The 26,260-nt window shown below is 42.2% G+C and overlaps 1 protein-coding gene across 2 annotated transcripts in view; it reads right to left on the bottom strand.

Moving 5' to 3' along the window:
* The window catches only part of gfra1a (gdnf family receptor alpha 1a), a 233,054-nt gene that overhangs the window by 11,338 nt on the left and 195,456 nt on the right, over positions 1 to 26,260 (bottom strand). For both annotated transcript variants that reach the window (XM_034184864.1, XM_034184865.1), the window contains 2 exons: positions 23,750 to 23,884; positions 12,701 to 12,879 (listed from right to left, as the gene is read on the bottom strand). In XM_034184864.1, the coding sequence (XP_034040755.1) occupies positions 12,701 to 12,879; positions 23,750 to 23,884 (314 nt within the window). The remainder of the gene's footprint in view (positions 1 to 12,700; positions 12,880 to 23,749; positions 23,885 to 26,260) is intronic.

Genomic DNA, 26,260 nt, shown 5'->3' with positions numbered 1-26,260 from the left:
TCGATCTTAAATATGATCAATCTATCTTTATTAGTTGGCTATGTACCACAGGCTTTTAAGGTGGCAGTAATTAAACCATTACTTAAAAAGCCATCACTTGACCCAGCTATCTTAGCTAATTATAGGCCAATCTCCAACCTTCCTTTTCTCTCAAAAATTCTTGAAAGGGTAGTTGTAAAACAGCTAACTGATCATCTGCAGAGGAATGGTCTATTTGAAGAGTTTCAGTCAGGTTTTAGAATTCATCATAGTACAGAAACAGCATTAGTGAAGGTTACAAATGATCTTCTTATGGCCTCGGACAGTGGACTCATCTCTGTGCTTGTTCTGTTAGACCTCAGTGCTGCTTTTGATACTGTTGACCATAAAATTTTATTACAGAGATTAGAGCATGCCATAGGTATTAAAGGCACTGCGCTGTGGTGGTTTGAATCATATTTATCTAATAGATTACAATTTGTTCATGTAAATGGGGAATCTTCTTCACAGACTAAGGTTAATTATGGAGTTCCACAAGGTTCTGTGCTAGGACCAATTTTATTCACTTTATACATGTTTCCCTTAGGCAGTATTATTAGACGGCATTGCTTAAATTTTCATTGTTTCGCAGATGATACCCAGCTTTATCTATCCATGAAGCCAGAGGACACACACCAATTAGCTAAACTGCAGGATTGTCTTACAGACATAAAGACATGGATGACCTCTAATTTCCTGCTTTTAAACTCAGATAAAACTGAAGTTATTGTACTTGGCCCCACAAATCTTAGAAACATGGTGTCTAACCAGTTCCTTACTCTGGATGGCATTACCCTGACCTCTAGTAATACTGTGAGAAATCTTGGAGTCATTTTTGATCAGGATATGTCATTCAATGCGCATATTAAACAAATATGTAGGACTGCTTTTTTGCATTTGCGCAATATCTCTAAAATTAGAAAGGTCTTGTCTCAGAGTGATGCTGAAAAACTAATTCATGCATTTATTTCCTCTAGGCTGGACTACTGTAATTCATTATTATCAGGTTGTCCTAAAAGTTCCCTGAAAAGCCTTCAGTTAATTCAAAATGCTGCAGCAAGAGTGCTGACAGGGACTAGAAGGAGAGAGCATATCTCACCCATATTGGCCTCTCTTCATTGGCTTCCTGTTAATTCTAGAATAGAATTTAAAATTCTTCTTCTTACTTATAAGGTTTTGAATAATCAGGTCCCATCTTATCTTCATAGTACCATATCACCCCAATATAGTGCTTCGCTCTCAGACTGCAGGCTTACTTGTAGTTCCTAGGGTTTGTAAGAGTAGAATGGGAGGCAGAGCCTTCAGCTTTCAGGCTCCTCTCCTGTGGAACCAGCTCCCAATTCAGATCAGGGAGACAGACACCCTCTCTACTTTTAAGGTTAGGCTTAAAACTTTCCTTTTTGCTAAAGCTTATAGTTAGGGCTGGATCAGGTGACCCTGAACCATCCCGTAGTTATGCTGCTATAGACTTAGACTGCTGGGGGGTTCCCATGATGCACTGAGTGTTTCTTTCTCTTTTTGCTCTGTATGCACCACTCTGCATTTAATCATTAGTGATTGATCTCTGCTCCCCTCCACAGCATGTCTTTTTCCTGGTTCTCTCCCTCAGCCCCAACCAGTCCCAGCAGAAGACTGCCCCTCCCTGAGCCTGGTTCTGCTGCAGGTTTCTTCCTGTTAAAAGGGAGTTTTTCCTTCCCACTGTTGCCAAGTGCTTGCTCACAGGGGGTCGTTTTGACCGTTGGGGTTTTTCCGTTATTATTGTATGGCCTTGCCTTACAATATAAGGCGCCTTGGGGCAACTGTTTGTTGTGATTTGGCACTATACGAGGTCTGTCCGTAAAGTATAGGTCCTTTTTATTTTTTTCAAAAACTATATGGATTTCATTCATATGTTTTTACGTCAGACATGCTTGAACCCTCGTGCGCATGCGTGAGCTTTTCCACGCCTGTCGGTGACGTCATTCGCCTGTGAGCACTCCTTGTGGGAGGAGTCGTCCAGCCCCTCGTCGGAATTCCTTTGTCTGAGAAGTTGCTGAGAGACTGGCGCTTTGTTTGATCAAAATTTTTTGTAAACCTGTGAAACACATCGAAGTGGACATGGTTTGAAAAATTAAGCTGGTCTTCAGTGAAAATTTTAACAGCTGATGAGAGATTTTGAGGTGATTCTGTCGCTTTAAGGACTTTTCACGGTGCGAGACTTCGCGTAGCGCTCTCAGGCAGCGTCATCAGCCTGTTTCAAGCTTAAAACCTCCACATTTCAGGCTCTGTTGATCCAGGACGTCGTGAGAGAACAGAGAAGTTTCAGAAGAAGTCGGTTTCAGCATTTTATCCGGATATTCCACTGTTAAAGGAGATTTTTTTAATGAAAGACGTGCGGGTGGATTGCAGCGTCGGCTTGCAGCCGCCGCGACGCTCCGTCACGGGAAAAACACCTCTGTTGGAAGCCTTGAGGACAAGTTGGAACATCTCCAGCTGATAAACAATTTCTCATATACTCACTCCACTGAAAGCCATCAAAAGCCAACTGGATTTTAACAAATGGTTATCAACACGGAGGTGTTTTTCCTGTGCCGCCGCGCCGCGTCGACTGCGTCCCGACGCGCAGACCCGTCCGCATATCTTTCATTAAAAAAATCTCCTTTAACAGTGGAATATCCGGATAAAATGCTGAAACCGACTTCTTCTGAAACATCTCTGTTCTCTCACGACGTCCTGGATCAATAGAGCCTGAAATGTGGAGGTTTTAAGCTTGAAACAGGCTGATGACGGCGCCTGAGAGCGCTGCACGACGTCTCGCACCGTGAAAAGTCGTTAAAGCGACAGAATCACCTCAAAATCTCTGATCAGCTGTTAAAATTTTCACTGAAAACCAGCTTAATTTTTCGAACCATGTCCACTTCGATGTGTCTCACAGGTTTAGAAAAAATTTTGATCAAACAAAGTGCCAGTCTCTCAGCAACTTCTCAGACAAAGGAATTCCGACGAGGGGCTGGACGACTCCTCCCACAAGGAGTGCTCACAGGCGAATGACGTCACCGACAGGCGTGGAAAAACTCACGCATGCGCACGAGGGTTCAAACATGTCTGACGTAAAAACATATGAATGAAATCCATATAGTTTTTGAAAAAAATAAAAAGGACCTATACTTTACGGACAGCCCTCATATAAATAAAATTGATTTGATTTGATTTGACAGTCTGATGGCCTGAGGGACAAAGGAGGTTTTCAGTCTGTTGGTCCTGTGAGAGGTTGTAAACTGCATTTTCACTTTTTCGGTGTGGGAGATTCGTGCTCTATTGTCTTTTCTTGTGATAAAAAGTTTGAAGCACTGCACAAAAATGTGGGTTGTCAAACTAGCAACCAGCAGATGGCATTTAAGGGGGCATCCAACGATTAGTCTAGTTTTTTCTTCAGGGTTCTGGGCTGACAAAAGTAAAAGGTTAGCAGGTTTAGAACTTCTTATTATGCACCAGTCTCATGGAATAATCCACTGGTGGATGGTCTGCTGTCTATAATGAATGTAGGCTTTAAACTTTAGCTCAGTCAGTCAGGTCGATGTCTCCGCTGTAACGACAGATGGTTGTGTCAGATCACAACACGTACCATCCACAGCTGAACTCCTGAAGAGTCTTTGAACTGACTGCAGTTAAATCTGACTGATCTGAATGTTTTGCACGTTTAGACGTTCTTGACGGAAGACACATTCGCACCTCAGTGAGCAGTATCATTATTCTGTTCCATCCTGATTTGTGTTTGAAGCCAAGATCATCAAATGTAAAATATATTTGTGATTCGCTCGTACCTGTCTGTTTGGAAAAGTCACATTAGCATGTGGTAGATTTTCACATTTGTTCAGGGCACTTGCTGCCTGCTTTAGAGTCAACGGTATTCATAAGAGGAGGCTGATGAAGCCCCGAGGCGCCACACGCCGTGTGTGTGTGTGTGTCTGAGGAGGTGTGTTGTGAACATGAGCGGCTCAGTTGACTAATTCTATTTCTTTAAGGAGTATGACAAACATCCATCTGATGAGTGCCGAAACACAAACAGTTTATATTTTCATATTTCAGACTTGAGTCACATCACATCCAGCAGCCATGATGCAAGTCGGGAGATACGCAACACAAACAAGCGCACGTGCAGTCATGTCTCATGGTGCTCTGGTGGCCTTTCCACATGTCTTCCACAGATTAGGTTGGTCTGGGGCCAGACCCCTGAAAACGGGTAACGTACCACCCAACGATTTAACAGGTGATTTATATATGACAGTTATCCCACTGTGGTAGTTAGAGGGCATCAAAATCAAACCCCTCGTCCGCATGGTGACACCTGGATAATGGATCAAGTAGGCGACTGCCTGTTGGGGCAAAATATGGCGGGGACCTTGTGTGCACCGTGGTCGCTGCGGTAACCATGAAGGCTGTAACCCAACGGCTGTGAAGGTGGATGAAGTGTTCAGCAGGTCTGATGGTCTGTGATTTCCCAACCATCGGACCAGGTTAAGGATCTGTCAAGGACCATGTGTTTGAAGGTGTGCAATGACATTCTCACATTAAACAAACTCATGCACAGATGTCTCTAGATCACTGACAGGTTTTCCTTGCAACCAGTCACCTCATCAGGTTGCTGATGAGCTTCTCCCTTGAACATAAACACCTGGTCATCAATTAAATTACCTGGACGATCTAAGAGTGAATGTTCTGGAGGCAAAAAAAAAAAAAAAAAACTGACATAATGGTGACAAAGGTTGTTCTTCCACACATTCCTGACCTTTGACAAGAATACTCTAAAATCTAATCACCTCTGTCCAATTAAATGTTTTTGTGTTATCTTGTCCATAGACACATAAGACACAAAAAATACAAACACACATACACGCCAGTGGAAAAAAAAAATACAATGTTATGACTGCTTTGTCAACCTGCAGGGTAATTATGAGATAAAGGGACAAATTTGTTTATTTTTATATGATGTGCTCCATTTTTAGCCAGGGATTTTGAAGTAATCCTAAAGTATTCAGATATTTACTTTTTGCTGAAATCCAATGGATTATATATATATATATAGTAATACTGGCCAGTCGCCTGGTGACAACACACTTGGGCTGTATGCTGTTCTATTGAAATCAGATGGGCTTTTATTGTCTCTAACTTGCTTCCAACTGACAGGCAGGTTGGTCAAACACGGTTGGACACAAAGATGAGGCTCAAACAAACAGTTGTGATTGGTAAAAGGCTTTAGTGTGGATAGCAAAGGTCGGTACACGAGGAGGCAGTCCAAAAAACACAGCAGTACAAAAATCATCAGGCTGAGGCGTGGTCTGTTGGTCAGGAACACAACGAGGCAGGCAGGACTATGGAACACAAAAAACAGAGCGGGAGAGAAGGCACAAGGTGCATCAATCTGGCGAGGGAAATAGACAGACCCAAGCAGAAAAACCCAGCAAGAGAATAAACACACAGAAAAACAAGGAACCAAAAAGAAATGACAAAACAGACCAAAAAATAAAACACAAAACCAGACAAACTTTCAAACCCTATCACTAACAGCCAACTGACAGCTCTCACTGCCTCGAACGGTGAGATTTATACGCCAAGCTGACCTGAAATGAACATTGTGCATTAAATTGACTTTTCTGATGAGTCTGACCCCTTTGAAAAGTGACCAAGTTACATGTATTTGTATTGATCTGGACCATGTTTTCACAGAGAAAACCTACCCCTCGAGGTTAAATGCCCAGATGGCCCACCTTGAGAATAACTATATTTTTCGTGTTACTTGACAGCATCCGTATTGTTTCATAAAGTGAATGCACAGTTTGCTTTGCTATAATGTGACACTAACGGGCTAATGTTTGCATGAAAACATGCTTGTGCCACATGAACTAACTGAAATATAACAGATACTACACATATTTGGGCCTGAGAGAATTATGGTACAGGTAATAATGACGTAAAACAAGGCAATATTGGAACGGGGGGGGGGGGGGGGGGGGGGTTAACCCCCACCCCCACCCAAAAACAAAAATGAAGTAAATAAAGCTAAAATAAAGAAAGTAAAATAAGAAATTTTTTTGATAACCATAATCATTGTTTTCCACTGTGAAACACACAACACGCGCGTGCACACACACACACACACACATGACCATATCTCACTGTGTTCAACACAACAATATGAAATAATATTTTCACTGTATCACCCATCCATCGAAGTAGGATAAACATCTATGATCTGCTGGATCCTGTTATAGATTAAAGTTTTTTTTAGAAATTCCTGGACAATCTTTCAGAAATTCTCTGGTGATTATGACAGATATGGTTACCAATGTACATTTATAATTTACTTTGTAAATTTGACTTCTACTTCTTTATGTCAGTATTCATGATGGAAAGAGTTGCTTACTACTAGTATAAATCTTTTTTTTTTGTATTTATTTAATATGAGTGCCAATATTATATCAGTGCCAATATGATATCAGTGTCACCATTCCATTAATGAGCAGAATCCGCTCAGCGGAATCAGATCCCCCCCACCAAACATTCCTGCATCCAGGGGCGGATGAGCTTGGGACTCCGACGAGGGCGGTCGCATCTCCTCCACTCTCCCTTATCTCTCTGCCTTTAACCTTCAAGTCCCTACTTCACCAGACTGTGAATTCCTCAAAAACTATATTGGATTCTGGATCTATTGGACTACTATTGGATTAACCATTGAATTGATCAGCTGGTCTCTGAACACTATTAACACCATTTTTTCTACAAGAAGGTCAGGAGCGGGGGATCCTACCTGCCCAGATGGAACATATCCTGTGGGCTATGTCTTCGACTCCTGGGGGTCTTGGTGTATTGCATGCTTGGTGCCTTTCTCCGTTGAGGATGTCGATGATTTATTCATTTTTGGTCTTATGGTAGCAGGGCTGGTACTTTTTGGCTTATGTGCTGCCCTAATGTACCGGAAAATTGGCAAGACGGCGGCATCAAGAACCACAGGCCCTCGCTTGTCCATCCTGATTAACGAGGTTGGCAAGGCAGTGTATTCTCAGACTGCAATGACTCTTGAACTCAGACGCAAATTGGATGATATCTTGGAGCAGATGCGTGCCTTGCAGTTGAAGTTGAAGATTTCGGAGGCCAGTGAATATTCTTAATTCATAATTGGGAATATTCTTAATTCATAATTGGGATTTGGTTGTTCAAGTGGAACTGTTAAAAAGTGTTTTTCACTGCTCAAACCACAACACTACAGACTTATCAAACCTGAAGGACAAATTGCCCGACTGTTTTCCTCCGGAGGAATGTCTTCAGGCTTTGGTGATCATTTGGCTCTGTCTTATCTCAACTCACAAAGACAATAAACTGTTTTCATAGGACTGAAGCATGCTCCATTCCCGCCCCCACTCCCTCCCACCCCCATCAAACACCCCCCACTCCAGCTTCTGCTCACGTCATTCCTTCTCTTTTTTGCGCGGGCGGTGCAGTTTTTGCTGCAGCTGGTCCCCGTTTCTCCCCCCAAGTTGACGGCGGCGCATCTCAGGGTTGCTGCGTGACATTCACCCACTTGCCTCAATTCGGATAACGGACTTCTTCAAACTTAGTGCACATAAACAATGTCAAATGTATATGTGCTGTCTTTAATTCTGATGTGTGCCATTATTACGGTAAACAAGTAATAATTGTGGACTAATTGCTGCCTGAGGTAACTGAAGTGTAAACATAATTTCTCCACTGTGAGATCAATAAACTATATCTCATCTCATCTCATCCACCTGAGTGCTCACCTTAAAAAGGGTGAAAAGAATTCTCTGAAGATGGCAGCGCGAGTGATCTATTACTGAATTATTTCTACAAAATAATAATTTTGAGGACTTCACAATTTTCATACAACTCGATAAAAAATATTCTGCCGCAAACAGACACATGAGACACCGATGCCTTTCCAAGATTCTGAGCAGCCATCTGTGCAGGGATGGTTCAGGGGTGGGGGGGGGTGTACACCCGCCTAGCAGATCCACCCCTGCATCTGTGATCCACTGTAACTAATTAGAAATCATTGTCAACATCTCCAGATGATGAGAACACGTTTCCAGCACACCAGGAAAATATCTGTTTATCTGCTCAGATTTTTTTTTTCCCTCCCAAACACTTAAAAAGAACAAGAAGAAAAACGAAGTCAGCGCTCAGTTGTAGATGTCGCAGCGGGAAAATAAAGAGTAGGAAGAATGAACGCACTGCAGAGTGGACCAACCCTGGATTGAGCTGCGTTCTCTGATCAAATGCACTTTTCGCCGCCCTGCTGGGTCACAAAGGAGTCAATAAAGATTGAAGAGTGCTGACAAAGTGAAGGTGGAGAAAGCTCAAAGAATTCCTCCGCCACATCCGTCACATGTGAACAAGAGCTTTGGAGCTTTCAGCAGCTGCACCTTCCACTCTTTTCTTTAAAAGCCTCCGTGTGCAGCATAAAGGCGGCATGGTGCGTGTCGCCGCGCTGTGATTGGCTGGAAACAGAGACGACTCTGAATCACTGGATAGTCATTATTCTGAAAGAGAGAGAGATCAGTTCTGATGGGCGTTGTCCCCCAAGTGTGTCAATGGAACAGCCTAATCTGCCTACACACACACACACACACACACACACACACACACACACACACACACACACACACACACACACGCACACACACACACACACACACACACACTGATGATTCATGCATGGTGTTGGCTCTAAACCCTGTAAACTGCTGGAGTCACTTGTTCTCCTGTTAGTTATTATTCTTTGCATTAAAGGGCAGCAGGCGAGCTTTTCCTTAAATCCTGAATCCAGCTGCTTCAGCGTTTTCTGGTACCTGCCCTGTCTGATTTCTTCACCTGAAAATCATGTTTCAGTTGGACTGAGAGTCCAGGGGCGGATCTGCATTAAGTGTCAGTCACACTATGATGGACTGAGGAAACATATGAGTAAAATATACGACATTTTGATTCTCATTCGCAAAATGTGTTGCATGTCAGCTGATGTCCGTGAGTCCGTCTGAAAGTTTTGTGCATGCTCAGAACTTTGAGTGGACATCAGACAGAGAGCTTTTCCTCTGCCTGCATGTTTGTTATTTCTACAACACTCATGTGTTCATATCCTGTGGTTGTCTGATGCTTCTGACTGGGCTTCTGACTGGCCAAAGCTTTGGTGTTTGGTGTGAATCCAGCACCAGGGGAAAGAGGACAGTTCCTGATGCAGCAACATGCATCATGGCTGTTCATGTAGCCAGACTGAAGAAAAACACCATGTGGCTGTGTGAGTTTTTATCTTTACATCAAAGCACCTGGTGGATTCTCTTGGTGAGAAGGTGCCACAGAGGAAGAAGGTTGTCTGCTGTCCTCACTGTTGAAGTCACACCTAATGCCGGCTGAATGGAGAAGATGCTGTCAGCACATGAACATATTGAGGAAGTATGATGTCATGATCCCTGAGCGAACAGGATTCTAGCCACATTTGTGTTCACACCTCAGTGAACCCCAGTCAAATCCAGCTCACCCAGTGCTCATATATGTCTTGAAAATCATTCGGCTGAATGTGGCTCTTTGTGTTGACAGTGAAAATGTGATATCATCTGTCCATTCCAGCCTCAGTACAGTAGTGCACTGAATAAACCTGTACTACAACTTGTAAACCTTGTACTACAATTTGCATCTTCCCTGTACTAGAACAGGTAAACCCTGTACTATGACAATTAAACCTTGTACTACAACTTGTAAAGCCTGTACTATAAGGGGTAAATCCTGTACTACGCCAATTAAACCTTGTACTATAACTTGTAAATCCTGTACTAGAACAGGTAAACCCTGTACTATGACAATTAAACTTGTACTACAATTTGTAAATTTATCCTGTAATATAAGGGGTAAAGCCTGTACTACGCCAATTAAACCTTGTACTATAACTTGTAAATCCTGTACTAGAACAGGTAAACGTACTAGAATAGGTAAACCCTGTACTAGAACAATTAAACCCTGTACTATAAGAGGTAAATCCTGTACTAGAACAATTAATTGTTGTATTACAACTTGCAAATCCTGTACTATAAGAGGTAAATCCTGTACTAGAACAATAAATTGTTGTATTACAACTTGCAAACCCTGTACTATGACAATTAAACCTTGTACTATGACTTGTAAACCCTGTACTAGAACAGGTAAACCCTGTACTATGACAATTAAACCTTGTACTATGACTTGTAAACCCTGTACTAGAACAGGTAAACGCTGTACTACAACAACTAATTCATACATTTATTTCCTCTAGGCTGGACGATTGTAATTCATTATTATCAGGTTGTGCTAAAAGTTCCCTGAAAAGCCTTCAGTTAATTCAAAATGCTGCAGCTAGAGTACTGACAGGGACTAGAAGGAGAGAGCATATCTCACCCATATTGGCCTCTCTTCATTGGCTTCCTGTTAATTCTGGAATAGAATTTAAAATTCTTCTTCTTACTTATAAGGTGTTGAATAATCAGGTCCCATCTTATCTTATGGACCTCATAGTACCATATCACCCCAATAGAGCGCTTCACTCTCAGACTGCAGGCTTACTTGTAGTTCCTAGGGTTTGTAAGAGTAGAATGGGAGGCAGAGCCTTCAGCTTTCAGGCTCCTCTCCTCTGGAACCAGCTCCTAATTCAGATCAGGGAGACAGACACCCTCTCTACTTTTAAGATTAGGCTTAAAACTTTCCTTTTTGCTAAAGCTTATAGTTAGGGCTGGATCAAGTGACCCTGAACCATCCCTTAGTTATGCTGCTATAGACTTAGACTGCTGGGGGGTTCCCATGATGCACTGAGTGTTTCTTTCTCTTTTTGCTCTGTATGCACCACTCTGCATTTAATCATTAGTGATTGATCTCTGCTCCCCTCCACAGCATGTCTTTTTCCTGGTTCTCTCCCTCAGCTCCAACCAGTCAATCAATCAAATCAAATCAATTTTATTTATATAGCGCCAAACACAACAAACAGTTGCCCCAAGGCGCCTTATATTGTAAGGCAAGGCCATACAATAATTACATAAAAACCCCAACGGTCAAAACGACCCCCTGTGAGCAAGCACTTGGCGACAGTGGGAAGGAAAAACTCCCTTTTAACAGGAAGAAACCTCCAGCAGAACCAGTCTCAGGGACAGGCAGTCTTCTGCTGGGACTGGTTGGGGCTGAGGGAGAGAACCAGGAAAAAGACATGCTGTGGAGGGGAGCAGAGATCAATCACTAATGATTAAATGCAGAGTGGTGCATACAGAGCAAAAAGAGAAAGAAACACTCAGTGCATCATGGGAACCCCCCAGCAGTCTAAGATAAGATGGGACCTGATTATTCAAAACCTTATAAGTAAGAAGAAGAATTTTAAATTCTATTCTAGAATTAACAGGAAGCCAATGAAGAGAGGCCAATATGGGTGAGATATGCTCTCTCCTTATAGTCCCCGTTAGTACTCTAGCTGCAGCATTTTGAATTAACTGAAGGCTTTTCAGGGAACTTTTACTACGCCAATTAAACCTTGTACTATAACTTGTAAACCCTGTACTACATCAATTAAACCTCGTTCTACACCGTGTGAAGCCTGTACTAGAACAGGTAAACCCTGTACTAGAACAATTAAACCCTGTACTATAAGAGATATATCCTGTACTAGAACAATTAATTGTTGGATTACAACTTGCAAACCCTGTACTAGAACAGGTAAACCCTGTACTAGAACAATTAAACCCTGTACTATAAGAGGTATATCCTGTACTAGAACAATTAATTGTTGGATTACAACTTGCAAACCCTGTACTACAACAGGTAAACCCTGTACTACGGCAATTAAACCTTGTACTACGACTTGTAAACCCTATACTAGAACAGGCAAACCCTGTACTACAGCAATTAAACCTTGTACTACGACTTGTAAACCCTATACTAGAACAGGCAAACCCTGTATTACAACTTGTAAATCAACTTGTGCTTGATTTTCGCTTTCATCAAGGGTCTGGTCTCGGACCGTGCTGTAGTGTGGTGTATTGCAGCACACTACAGAACCACCTTGGTTACTGGATAGCAACCAGAGAGGCAGACAACTGATTCATTTCCATCACTTCTTTCCATCTCCATATTTTTGCTGCAGCCATGTCAGAACTGGGCGCCCAGCGGGCCTTTTCCGGTTGCTGTGGTCCTCGACACAGAGACACTGGATCACTCACAGACAAATATGGTCCACTGGGCCAAAGTATTATGAAGGAAACTAATGTTTCTTTCATAATACAAGTGGTACTCCTCATCTGATACTTGGAATATTTGCACAATTTCAAGTGTGGGTTTCTTTGTTCTTTTGTTGTTTTTGGCCTGGCAGAGAATTCAGTTTACCACAGAAAAACTTATTAACTTGTACTAGACAAGTTAGCAGAACACGCACACATGCACATCAGAGCACATTAGTGTGTGTCGCTGTGTGAGTGTGTGTGTTGTTGTGTGGGTGTGTCATGGCAAAACAAACAGAGTTGCACACATTGCATGGCTGCAAACATTTATTTGAGCAAAATTAAAACTGTAGCTGAACTCAGATGCGTGTCAGCTGCTGCTGTTATTGCAGGAAATGAGGGATTCTAAAAATCCAGCCCACAAAAAAACCTAAACCAAGCCGATGTCGGATTGTTTGACTCACTTGTAGGCTCCCACAGAAGTGATAGATGCCTGTGTCTGTGTTGATGTGGTTGTCGCTGTTGGGGTTGCGGTCACGGTTCCTCTGGTAAGGGGTTGTGGTGGAGGTGATGGTCTGTACTGGTGGCATCGGCTGCCACACCCCCACATCGGTTCCATTTCCAAAGGCCTGAATGGCATTTCCTGAAGAGAAACAGGGAAAGATTCTTGGTTAGTTTTGGGAGGCGGTGACCAGTGGCTGGGTCACTGTCAGTCAAAACCAGGGTGGTTTCATAGTGTGGCATCAGAGCATGCTCCCAGACTTGACCTGATCTAAAAATCTGAAATGGAAGATCCAAATATTGATCCCCACATGAGATTTGATTTTGTGTTATCCAGTTAAAAAAATTATTGAAATAACCGAAATCATTCAGTTATACATTATAAAAGAAAACAAAGTCATACCGTCTTTTGCAGAGCATAAGTCGCACAGGTGGAAAAAAATGCCTCTTGAAGAGGAAAAAGTCACACTTTTGAATACAGCAATTTTTAACACAAGTTTACAGCAGAAAGGAACTCAGTAGCACATGTGCACACTACAGCGTGTGCTGTAATTTAACATTTTTCATTCACTCACTTGTTTGGTAGACCCTCTTGACCCTCTTGCATTTAAGGAACCTGGAGCCTATCCCAATGGTCAGTGGGTGAGAGGTGAGAGACACCCTGGACAAGCCACCAGTCCATCACAGGGTCTTTACTTAACACACTAAGTTCTTAACATCTAAGTTCGGATCCATCCGGACCCTTCCTAGAGCTGGAAGCCTGTCTAAACTGAGCAATCGGAGGAGAAGAGCCTTAGTTAGGGAGGTGACCGAGAACCTGATGGTCACTCTTTCAGAGCTCGAACATTCCTTCATGAGGAAAACCTTCCAGAAGGACAACCATCTCTGCATCAATCCACCAATCAGGCCTGTATGGTAGAGTGACCAGACAGAAGCCACTCCTTAGTAAAAGGCACATGGCAGCCCACCTCGAGTTTGACAAAAGGCCCCTGAAGAACTCTCAGACTATGAGAAACAAAATCTGCTGGTCTGATGAGACAAAGATTGAATTCTTTGGTGTGAATGTCAGGCATCATGTTTGGAGGAAACCAGGCATCATCCCTACAGTGCATTGTGGTGGCAGCATCATGCTGTGGGGATGTTTTTCAGCAGCAGGAACTGGGAGACTAGTCAGGATTGAGGGAAAGATGAATGCAGCAATGTACAGAGACATCCTGGATGAAAACCTGCTCCAGAGCGCTCTTGACCTCAGACTGGGATGATGGTTCATCTTTCAGCAGGACAATGACCCTAAAGCCCCGTTTACACATAGACGGTAAGAGCTCCCGGAAGCGTCCCGGAAGAGTTTTTGGCCGTCTTAAGGATCAAACGGCGTTGTTAACGATGGCGCAAGGGGCCGTGGCTTAGTTCCGTCTTCACCGGGAGTCGTCAAAAAAATTACTCAACATGTTGAATAATTCCGGGAGCGCTCCTGGAGAATTCGCGCGACGACGGAGACAACGCGAACAACGGCGTTTGATACTTTTTAATCGCCATTTCATCCTGCCCCTTCCTGTAGTGCCACAGTTTACACTGCCGTAATTGGCGGCCAGCGTTGTATCCCTAACCAACGGCATGTAAAACGGCGATAGAGCACACATCGGCGTCCTCAACGGCATTTTAACCGGAGACAGAGGCAGACAAAACGGCGGCGCTAGCGGACATTACGCCGTTCTAAAAGCCACCTCCCAGTTAAAATGACGTGCCAAACGGCCGATAGGCGGCGGTCAGTATAAAAAAGCTAGCGCGCTGCATGCAGTCCTCTCACTCCCGGCCAGCTCCAGATATTTTTGCAGAGAAGCTCCAGTATGCCTCCTAAAAGAAAGTTGGCAGCGGCAAGGACTTAAAGAAGAAGGAAACCAAGAGGTGTGGTTCAGAAGCAGAGGGGAGGCCTGTGGTGGAGACGGAGCAACACGTTGAGGAGGGGGAAAGGAAGGAGAAGAAAAGGCTGAGGATGAGCTCCCTCCCCCTGCAGTGACAGAAGCATGTATTCCTGCTGCTTCAGCCTATTATACTCTGGGGGCGGTGCCTATATGCAAATGATCCTGGAGTAATGCAGGAATTGCCTGGATAAAAACCTGCGTATTAACCAGCGGTACACAGGGCATTATCGGCGGCAGCAGAACACCGCCATTCTCATGCGTGTCTTAACCTGCGATTGTAAAGGACAGAAGTGGATATTAACCCCCCTTGCCTGACGTGTGCCAGATGCTACGGCATCAAAACGCCGCTTTATTCAGCGGATTTAGCAGCGTTTTATCCGCCTATTTGCGGATAGTATGGCAGTCAAAATGCCGGCGAAATGCTCCACCCCTTTCCACCTTGAAAACAGCCGGAACTACCACAAACTTCAGTCTACGTACTACCCGCCGACAAAACGTCTATGTGTAAACGGGGCTTAAGCAAACAGTCAAGATATCAAAGGAGTGACTTCAAGACAACTCTGTGAATGTCCTTGAGTGGCCCAGCCAGAGCCCAGACCTGAATCCATCTGAACATCTCTGGAGAGATCTGAAAATGGTTGTGCACTGATGCAATTTTGAGGGGAAAAAATGAATTTCATCCATTTTGGAATAAGGCAGTAACATAACAAAATGTAACCTGCAAAGCTGCATGCCAAATGTCCACCCAAACACGATCAGAATATCATGAATGCTGTTTTCATGTCATCCGATTGTTTCGAATGCGGTCAGATGGCACTCGACTGTCGTTCAATAGTAGTTCCACCACGACTGTTTTGAACATGTGCAAAACATTCGAGGTGGCTACACAACTGTACCCGACTGTTTACACTGCTAGACATTTTCAAATGCACCTAGACACTCCCTGAATGTGGGTCGAATTTTCATTCGGGCGCAAATCGGGCTCATTCAGCCTCTAGTGTGATGGGGTGGGGGTGGGGGGGGGGGGGGGTATAACATTTGGCAATTCACAACTGACTGTAGGGTCAGCCACCAGTCCCTTGGCTCTGGGAATGACTAACATTATGGGTACAGGATCAATCATGTACAACTCCTCAACATAGGCACCCCAACAGCACAACACAGCAAAGTAAGTTTAGGAATAAATTAAAATACTGTATGAATAATTTGCTTCTATTCTGTAAAGGCTGTTATTCTGAATGATGGTGCATTTCAATAGAAAAAAAATAATATTAACAAAGAATATTAGCTATTAATTCCTAGTAGACCACTTTGCACCAAGATAGGAAGATCATGTTACAAATCGTATTACGAATGATGTCCTTGTGAGCCTCATAAACATATTTCATTGAGGAAAAACCACAATTAAAGGTGAGTTAGGAGGTACTTAGGTTTTGTTATCACTTGGCTCCATTATAAATTCACCGCACAGTCAAAAGCCTGAGTGCTGATGTGGCTATTCACCATTAGAATCCATTAGTGGCCCTATTAATAGGCATGCTTTGATGTGGAAGACACACACACATCAGAGGAAAGCTGTACAGAGCCTCAGCTTGGATTTTGTCCTCCAACAGTCTGAATTAATCAATCAATCAATTTTATTTATATAGCGCCAAATCACAACAAACAGTTGCCCCAAGGCGCTTTATATTGTAAGGCAAGGCCATACAATAATTACGGAAAAACCCCAACGGTCAAAACGACCCCCTGTGAGCAAGCACTTAGCGACAGTGGGAAGGAAAAACTCCCTTTTAACAGGAAGAAACCTCCAGCAGAACCAGGCTCAGGGAGGGGCAGTCTTCTGCTGGGACTGGTTGGGGCTGAGGGAGAGAACCAGGAAAAAGACATGCTGTGGAGGGGAGCAGAGATCAATCACTAATGATTAAATGCAGAGTGGTGCATACAGAGCAAAAAGAGAAAGAAACACTCAGTGCATCATGGGAACCCCCCAGCAGTCTAAGTCTATAGCAGCATAACTAAGGGATGGTTCAGGTCAATTACAATGCTGACATGATGACAGAGGATGTACATCTTCTTTGCATCCAGACTCTTTAACCCAACTGAAATATTCGTAAAACCAGATGGCTAAGTGTGCATGATGTACAGATTTTATTCCTCAAAAGTCATTTTCATTTAATTCGTGTTCTGTTAATTTCCTAAACTTGACCAAAGAGGTGGAAGTTAAGATACGAAACAAGATTTTGGAATTGTTAAACTATACTGGTGAGCTGGTGGGAACCAACAAACTATGGTATTTAGTTTGTGGTTTGAGTAAAAGTTGTATTTTAAAACTCTTCTTGAACTTCTGAAGATAATAAATTTGGGACATGTCACCACTACACTGCTACTAACAGACTTCCAGAAGTACTTAGGTACTATATAAGGCTGGAGGTCCATTGGTGCGTATGCCTGGATTCCGCAGTGTTAACTGGATGACGCCAGTCCAATGCAAGTTTCTTCTCCAGCTAAAGCTGGTACCGTTTTAAGATGGCTGGACTGAGACAAAGCAGATGAAATGCCTTGTCAAAGGGCACATACAGGTAGTGTGACCAAGAATTGAACCCTGGGCTACACATTGGGAGCCCAAGTCCTTATCACATCAAGCTACCTACTCTGGATGAAAAGTTTGAAAGATTCTTATTATTTTTTTTCCCAGTAGATTGAATACCTGCTTTTTCTGGAGTCGGGTCAAGACAGGTCATAATTTCCCCCAGTATCCAGAATATCGTAATCCTGATTACATTTCTGATAGTCAGTGATTAAAAGGTTTGCTTTGGTTCTTTGGGTTCTTTAAAACTATGAATTCCTTTGTATTCCACTGGAGCAAAATCAGAGCAGATAAATCAGTGTGATATGGAACTGGGCTACCAATATATAGTCCTGAGTTCAGTTCCCAGTCATGCTATCACTTTGTAGCTGGGTTTCCATTACAGATTTGAGCAGAAGTTAGCCCTCTGTGCGCCATTGCATTTTGTCAATTTTACCGTACTTTCAATAATTCCCCTTTCAAGGTTACTGTCCATGTGTTGCACATCAGGATGTTCAGAACAATCTCAACTTTCTAAATGAGAGAAATTTCTTGGTAACACTGTTATAATTGGACTTTAATGCAGAAAAATGTGTTTTTAGAATTGTTCAAATCATTAGCAAATATCCATTTTTATTGATGTAGTTGAACTGTTTTTGGTGTTAGACATAGATTTACCAAAGCCTTCAGGTCAGAAAAGTACTGTAATAAATGAAACGTTGCATAATAAAGAACAATAAAAAAAAAAATAATAATAATAATATGCGGCGTGCATTGCAGCACTGCCCCCTGCTGGGAACTACATGGCAGAGATCTGGGCCATTCTAAAATGGTATATTTGTAAAATAATCTCACAAACCTGTCTGCTATCTGCTGCTCTTGTCTTATCATGATAGTATTTGGGGATAAACACCGGCACCAATGGTACTTGGAGCCTAGACAGTGCTGTGAGCAAATAGTAAATAGTTAGTTTTTAGGTATAAATTAGGTATAAATTTGAGCAAATGATGTAGACATAGAAAATTAGTCCACAAAAAGTGCACACACACACACACACACACACACACACACACACACACACACACACACACACACACACACACACACACACACACACACACACACACACACACACACACACACACACACACACACACACACACACACACACACACACACACACTCATGTAAACATTCACTCTGTATTCAGTCTGATTTAGCAGCGTAATACTGGCTCCAGCACTTTACCTCACTTTGAATGCATGGGGCTCAGTGGAATATAAGAGTCATGTTTGCAGATGTGTCGTATTTGCATATATGGTGCATATTCAGGAAAGGAGGTTAGCATCACTCTGGATAAACGGTGACTATAGTAAAGCTCATTTATTCCGATATGTGTGTCCACATATGGTTTGTAATACAGAACAGCCAGATATCTCTGTAGTTTCTCATTTCTCAAACAAATAAAGTGCAATAAATCATGAAGTCCTCTCGCGAGGATCTTCCTTTCTCTTTTCTTTCCTTTCTTTTTGTATTCATGAGCGTTCGGCTCATGTGTGTCAAGAGAAACAGGATGATCTTCAGAATTGTCAGTTGCAGTTACTGCTGAGCAAGCTTGATGAGAGCAGAGAGGTGGAGGGCGTTAACAATGTGAAACTGAACGTGGGACAAAGAGAAGAAAGGAGATACAACGAGCAGAGAAAAAGTTACAAGAAAGCACAAGAGAGTCACATAGAATACTCGTACAACAGCAGGGATCAAAAGTCCCAGCAATTCCTTCATATAATCCCACTGGAAGGACTATTTTCATTCTTAGCATTTTTTGAGGTTTCAAGTGGATATAAATGTGGTTTGGCCTTTTTAATACGTGCATTTATTCCAAGAAAATCTTTGAAACATTTATTGTGATGTGACATAATATGCTTATTGATGCTACACCTCAACCAGCCAAACCTGATTCCAGTCTCAAGCTGGTGCCACGCTGAAAAAAGTGGCTGTTAGACTTTTGGTAAGGTTGCATGAGCAGGATGTGAACAATCTTTTGCTAGCAAAGCACTTGGATGTCACGTCGCTGTTGCTTATGCTTGATACAGTGGATCACCGTGTGTTGCTGGACAGGCTTGAAAATTACTTTGGCATTAATGGTCGGGTTCTTGCTTGGTTGACATCATACGATCCAATAGATACCAGTGTGTTTTGTACAGAATGACACTTCAAAACCTGTTCCAGTAAAATAAGGGGGTCCCACAGGGTTCTGTGATGGGTCCCTTGCTGTTTTCCATCTGTATTGCACCTCTTGGAGAAATTTTTCAAGGCTATGGAATTACTTTTCATTAGCAACCGCCTGCTCTGTGTCAGTCTGATCCCGTCAGATCTCAGAAGCTAAGCAGTGCAGCATCTGGTTAGTACTTGGATATGGCTGTGTGTTTCTTCGGGTAAAACTGGAGTTGTGTCATGAAGGGTATGTGGTGTAAAACGTGTGCCAAATAACGATACGGATCTGGCTGTATAATGGAATTACTTTTCATTGTTACGCTAATGACACCCAGCTTTATATGCCCATTCATACTGAAAAATCACTCTCAGATTGGGGCCTTGGAGGATTGTCTAGCATCAGGGAGGTTCAGTGCACACGTTTAATTAAACAGTCACATGTTGTAGTTTTGAAGACTTTGGCAAACCTTCACCATACGGCCTACAAAAGGCAGCAAATGAATAAACAGAGATGAATGAATGAGTCATCCCTTCTAGTTTGATAATACGATTCCTCAAAAACAAGAAATGCCATCATTTTGCAAGTCTCCAAATTATTAGGGCACAAAATGAGGATAGACCCATTAAAATTTGGTATATTTGCTTCACCAGCATCTTTGGTTTATTTAATGTACCATGTGTGTGTCTTGGTACGTGCTGAACACCGCCATCTGCTGGATATGTCTAGATTTGCTGCAGGGAATAATCTTACATACATGCATCACATGCATGCAGCCGGTCTGCTCTGTGTCAGCCTGATCCCTTCGGATCTCAGAAGCTAAGCAGAGCAGGATCTGGTTAGTACTTGGATGGGAGACCTTTTTGGAACGCCAGCGGCTGTGTGCGTTTCTCCAGGTAAAACTGGAGTTGCGTCAGGATGGGCATCCGGCGTAAAACTTCTGCCAATTACCAGTGCGGATCTGGCTGTATCCGCTGTGGCGACCCCAAACAAAAAAATCGGGAGCAGCCGAATGAACAACATGCATTGCATGCATGATGGAAATTCCGATCACCCACATTTATACAGAGCGCTTATGACTTTTTGCAGACTATGCATTTGCAAACTGTTACAAAAAAAAAAAAAAATCATTTTTGTTGTAGAACTGCTAGATTTTCATTCCTCCAGGAGCCAGATAATAACTCCACTAAAGGCACTTTCAAGCTGGACCGGCAAATTTCAGTAAGAATCCAAGTTCCCCCTCTTACCCTGAAGAGTCAAAGCTGGTTATTAATTTGTTCTTGGCTGTATTCTGTTCGTCACACTGAGAGCGGCTTCACAAAGATGCTGCTTTTGATGCAAACTTAGTGACCCAACGCATTACGTCACTTATTTGGCAGGAATGGCTTACTGCTCCCGACATCGGGATAAATAGTGAGAGTCAACCTCAGGAAGCAAATCTTTTCCAGAATCATGAATAATGATGGAGTGATGACAACGACAGAAATGGCAGCCAAAGTGGAGATGGACAGATGGATGGACAGAAGGACAATCAGCATAAAGTAAGATTTAAGGGACATTAAATTATCTATGATTGCAGACACCAGGATTCACAGCATGAGTGTTATGGAACCTTTTAGTGCTGGCTGGAGTTTAGGGGCGGATAATTAAAGTTGTGCAAGACGACTTAAACGAAAAGTTCCCAAAGTGGTGCAGGAGCTGAGCTGCAGATTCTCAACCCACAAACCGGAACAGTGATCAGGACGACAAGGCGTGCATGGAAAAGCAATATGTACTTAGTGAAGAAACGGGAGAGAAAGAGAGAGAGAGGCAAAAAGACAAGATAAAAGAAAATGTGGAAGCAGCAGAAAGGACAAGAACAAAAACAACAGAAAAACAAAGCAACTGCAAGAAGAGTAAATACTGCCCTCATAAACTACGAGTTAAATTTTTAAAACGCTAATTGCATCCTCGCAGTTTGCAATGATAAAAGTCCGAGAACAAGCGGCTTCAATCGCTTCAAATTGTATTTCCTTGAATGAATGAATAGGATGTGGATGAGTAATGAATAGGATGTGGATGAGAAATTTGGGTATTTTATTTTTTTTGACTCCAACATTTTTTTTTCCAAAATTTTCAACAGATTCTCACAAACTAATCTGCTGATCTTGATGATCCCAAGAAACCAACAAGTGAAATTTCTTGAAGGTCTGGATCAGAATCCAGTTATGTCAGAGAGAACACAACATTTGGAGATGCATGATGTTATAGAAGACAAAATTGTAGGAATGTTCAGTTGACATCTGAGGCACCTGTGATGAAGAGGAATTATTTACACCAAACATACTGAAAATAGGGACTGACCTGGAACAGAATGTATGATGTGCATCCAAAAAGGATCTGACATTATTTTATCCCACAGAAACAAATGAAGCGTGCAAGTTGTCATTTGGTGGGGAGATGTAGGGAACCTTCCTGCACATGCGTGAATTTTTTCTTGTCTGCAGAGCACATCAGTCGCGAGCAGCCGTAAAGTGAAGACATGTATGGAGCATCCGTCAGATTTTCATTTGCTGTAACATGACGGAACGACTTGAGGCTATCCACAGGTCGATTTGACCAAGTGATTGACAGAATATGGACTTTGGTCATGGATAACCATTGTGTCACCATCCAAAAACCTGCGGAGGATGTTGGGACCAGCACAGGTTCGGTACATTCCAATTTGACGGAGGATTTGGGCATGTGGAGAGTGACAGAGAAATTTGTACCGAAGCTGCTGACGGTGGAGGAAAAGCAACTGTTTCTAGAAGTCCCACAGTCACTCATTCTGCTTAGCTGACTCATGCTTTCCTAGCCAAACAGAACACTCCTGTGATTCTTCAGACTCCCTATTTTCTCACATACACTTCTCCTAGCAGTTCTTCCATTGATGGAAGAAGTCTGTCAATTCATATTTCCAGGAAGTTAAAAAAAATCAGCAAAAACTCAATCTGTACCACCCACAACTTGACAAAGAACTTCTGTCATAAGGATAGGTATTCTGAAAGTCCAAGTGGTGGTGATTTTATTTTTCGCTCAAGCTGAAGAGCATTCCATCTGATCACTACATGATGCCATTTAATGGTGGCACCTTGTCCTTGATCCGGTAGCAGATTGTGTCCACGAAGATGATGAAGAGCATAAGGGCAATGAATTGGCCTTCCTTTACTCCTGATTAAATGTCATCCATAGTGGAATGCTCAGCAATATCAGACTATTTGCAGAAGAAGGTCTCATATTTTACACCAAAAAGTCTCACAGAGATGAAAACCAACTTCATTCTGTTGAACTGGGCTGAAATCAGATTCAATACATCAAAAATGCACCAACATGGCCATCACTGGAAGCAGGCAAATTGACTGTCCCTTCTTATAACATGATAGGGTCAAGATTCAAGAAACCAAATGCACCTTGGTAAATTAAACCAAAACGACCTGAGATTGAATGCCAAAGCTGACTAGGTTAAAATACAAAACTCTCAGAGTGCTGAATTTCGTGATTTTGATCATACCTCAGCCACAACCAAAGAAAGCCTCGGTACCTCAACTGTCCACCTACAGCTGGAATATTCATCTACATTATGGGACAACAACCCTGATAAAAATATCACAGATTTCAGGAATGTCCAAAATGTTGCAGCTAGGTTTATACCTAGAGGAAGTACTAAAGGACTCACTAGGTTCTTCGAGAAGACCTTTGAAGAAACAGACTTTACTGCTTCTACAAAATCCTCAATGGAAAAAATAGACATCAACCACACAAATCATGGCATCCCACAGACAAAACCATGACAGACATGACAACCAGGCTGAAATACATAAAATCAGAAGGGACACTTTTTAAAAATACTTTAACCCCAAGAACAACAAGGGAATAGAATGACCTGTCTTCAGTCCTTCTCTACAAATCATGAATTGGCCAAAACATCCAAATCTGACTGAGACAACTGGCAAAGCTAAAGACAGAGACTCTACATCAAGCCACCTTTAACATTATACCTCCAGTTGACAGTTCTTTTGGGAGTACTTTGGAGATAAAACCACCCAAGAATCAGTTCACGAAATGGATGTCTGTATTCATTATTGGATACAACTTTTCTGGAGCTGAATCAAATAATCATTTATTATCCACTATTCAAGGCCAGCAGTTGTTTATTTCCAATTTATTTTGTGTCATCCCAGCACCTCGTGTGTGATTAATGTTCTAGCATTTGCACCTTGTGGTGCTTTTAACAGCCTTTGATAAACACTAAATGTGACCGCTGCGGTAACGGGAGTGAAGTGGTACTCACGGAGGCAGGTGTTCTCCGTGAAAAACTCAGTGAACTTGTCACACTCGTCCTTGTTGTTGCCACTGCTGCTGCAGTCACAGTATGGAGAGACGCTGATTTTCGGCGAGCGCAGGTAGTTGGGGGTCATCACCGTACCTACGACGGGAGGAGAGCCAGATTAGTGTTCAGGCCTCCGGTGATTCCATTTTTGTTTGAGGGAGAAAATAAACAGAAGTAAAACACCCAAATATGGAAGAAATGCTGGCTTACGCACACACACACACACACACACACACACACACACACACACACACACACACACACACACACACACACACACACAAATCCTTGACTTCGTGCACACTTGCTGCCTGAGGGAATCTGTATGTATTTAAAGTAGAATGCATTTTATCATTTTATTGTATTTGTTGTGCACTGAACAGAGTCAGCAAGGCAATTTTGTTTACATATCACAGTTCACAAACATTTATTAACTGAGCAAATTAAACATGGGTTGATGTCTGCAAAATACTGATAAGTGATTTTATTATTTTGAATAATTTGTCTGAATGGAAGCATGTAGCTATTGAATAAAAGAAGACCGAAGATTGAACCCTGGGGTATTCCACATCATGCTAACCCAGTAAGTTCCAACAAGCCCCTGAGGAAACATTTGCCTAAACGAGTTCCTTGATGGATGTCAGACAGACATCTTAAAGTCCAAGTGCTTTAATTGGTTTGAAATCTAGACTGAAACTTGCCAAGATAAACATTGTTGTTCTTTCAGCCCAGTCTCACGTTTTTAGCAGGGACATCCCTAAAAAAGACGTTGCTTGGATGGCAGCATGTGTTGCACCAAAACCTGAATGTACCTTTCAGCATTGATGGTGCCATCACAGATGTGTAAGTTGCCCATGCCATGGGCACTAACACCCCCCCATACCATCACAGATCCTGGCTTTTGAACTTTGTGCTGGTAACAATCTGGATGGTCTTTGTCCGGATACTCTTTGTCCGGAGGACACAACATCCATGATTTCCCCAAAACAATTTGAAATGTGTACTCATGAGACCACAGCACACTTTTCCACTTTGCGTCTGTCCACTTCAAATGAGCTCGGGCACAGAGAAGGTGGCGGTGTTTCTGGATGTTGTTGATGTATGACGTTCACTTTGCATGGTAGAGTTTTAACTTGCACTTGTAGATGCAGCGACGAACTGTGTTAACTGACAATGGTTTTCTGAAGTGTTCCTGAGCCCACACAGTAAAGATCCTTTAGACAATGATGTCAGTTAATGCAGTGTTGCCTGAGAGACTGAAGGTCACCGGCAATCAATGTTGGTTTTTGGCCTTGCCGCTTACGTGTAGAAAGTTCTCCAGATACTCTGAATCTTCTGATTATATTATGGACTGTAGATGATGGAATCCCTAAATTCCTTGCAACTGAACATTGAGAAACATTGTCGTTAAACTGTTGGACTATTTTTTCACGCAATTGTTCACAAAGTGATAATCCTCCTCCCATCTTTGCTTGTGAATGACTGAACCTTTTGAGGATGCTCCTTTTATACCCAATCATGACACTCACCTGTTTCCAATTAGGTGTTCTTTGAGCATTCATCAACTTTCCCAGTCTTTTGTTGCCCCGTCCCAACTTTTCTGAAATGTGCTGCAGGCATCCATTTCAAAATGAGCAAATATTTGCAAAAAAACAATAAAGTTTATCAGTTTGAACATTAAATATCTTGTAGGATTTTTTTTTGGGGGGGGGGGGGGGCTTAATTTAATTACTGTACAGGAACAAAATGGGCTAGAAACACATACCTTACAAGCATACAAGTATTGGCAGAGCTCTCTGCTCTAAGACTGCCATTCTAGTCGTATTTACCATGCACTAATATGCATTAATATGTTTTTAAAGACACCTCGATGAACCTTTTAGAAACTGTTGGACATGTGTGAAGTTTTCATTTGATTCTAATAAATATCAAATTTTGAAGATGACATGAACATCTGCTGTATGATAACACTATGTAACACAATTTTTGTTCCTGGCTTCTAAGTGTTATATTTCAACGGCTTATGTCTAAAGTCTATGTAAAAATGACTACATTCAGCACAAACTTTGATTTGATTTTTTTTTTTATGTTCTAGAACGTTCTAAAAGTTTCTTGAAATTTCTAGATAATTCTGGAAACTTCTAGAAAATTCTGGACAGTTCTAGCAGTTAAAGAATATTCCAGAAGACTACTCAGTAGTAGTGAAGGCGAATCAAGAATATTCTTGAAAACAGACATATTCCAAAATATCATTGTCCTGATCACAGAAGCAAAGTTTCTGTGGAATAACAGCTATTTTCTATTTATTTAAGGCATAACAGGTTAGGAAAACACACTGTGTACCCAGGAACAAAACAAAAATAAAAATGTGTTACATAGTGTAATCAGTATTTAACTGTATGATCCACATCCCTCAAACTTTTCTGCAGGTGCAACTTTGACAAAAGTACTTTATTGTGATTGGGACGTTTC

This window comes from Thalassophryne amazonica, chromosome 13, assembly GCF_902500255.1.
Source record: "Thalassophryne amazonica chromosome 13, fThaAma1.1, whole genome shotgun sequence".
NCBI lineage: Eukaryota > Metazoa > Chordata > Actinopteri > Batrachoidiformes > Batrachoididae > Thalassophryne > Thalassophryne amazonica.
This window is presented reverse-complemented; position numbering and strand designations above follow the sequence as displayed.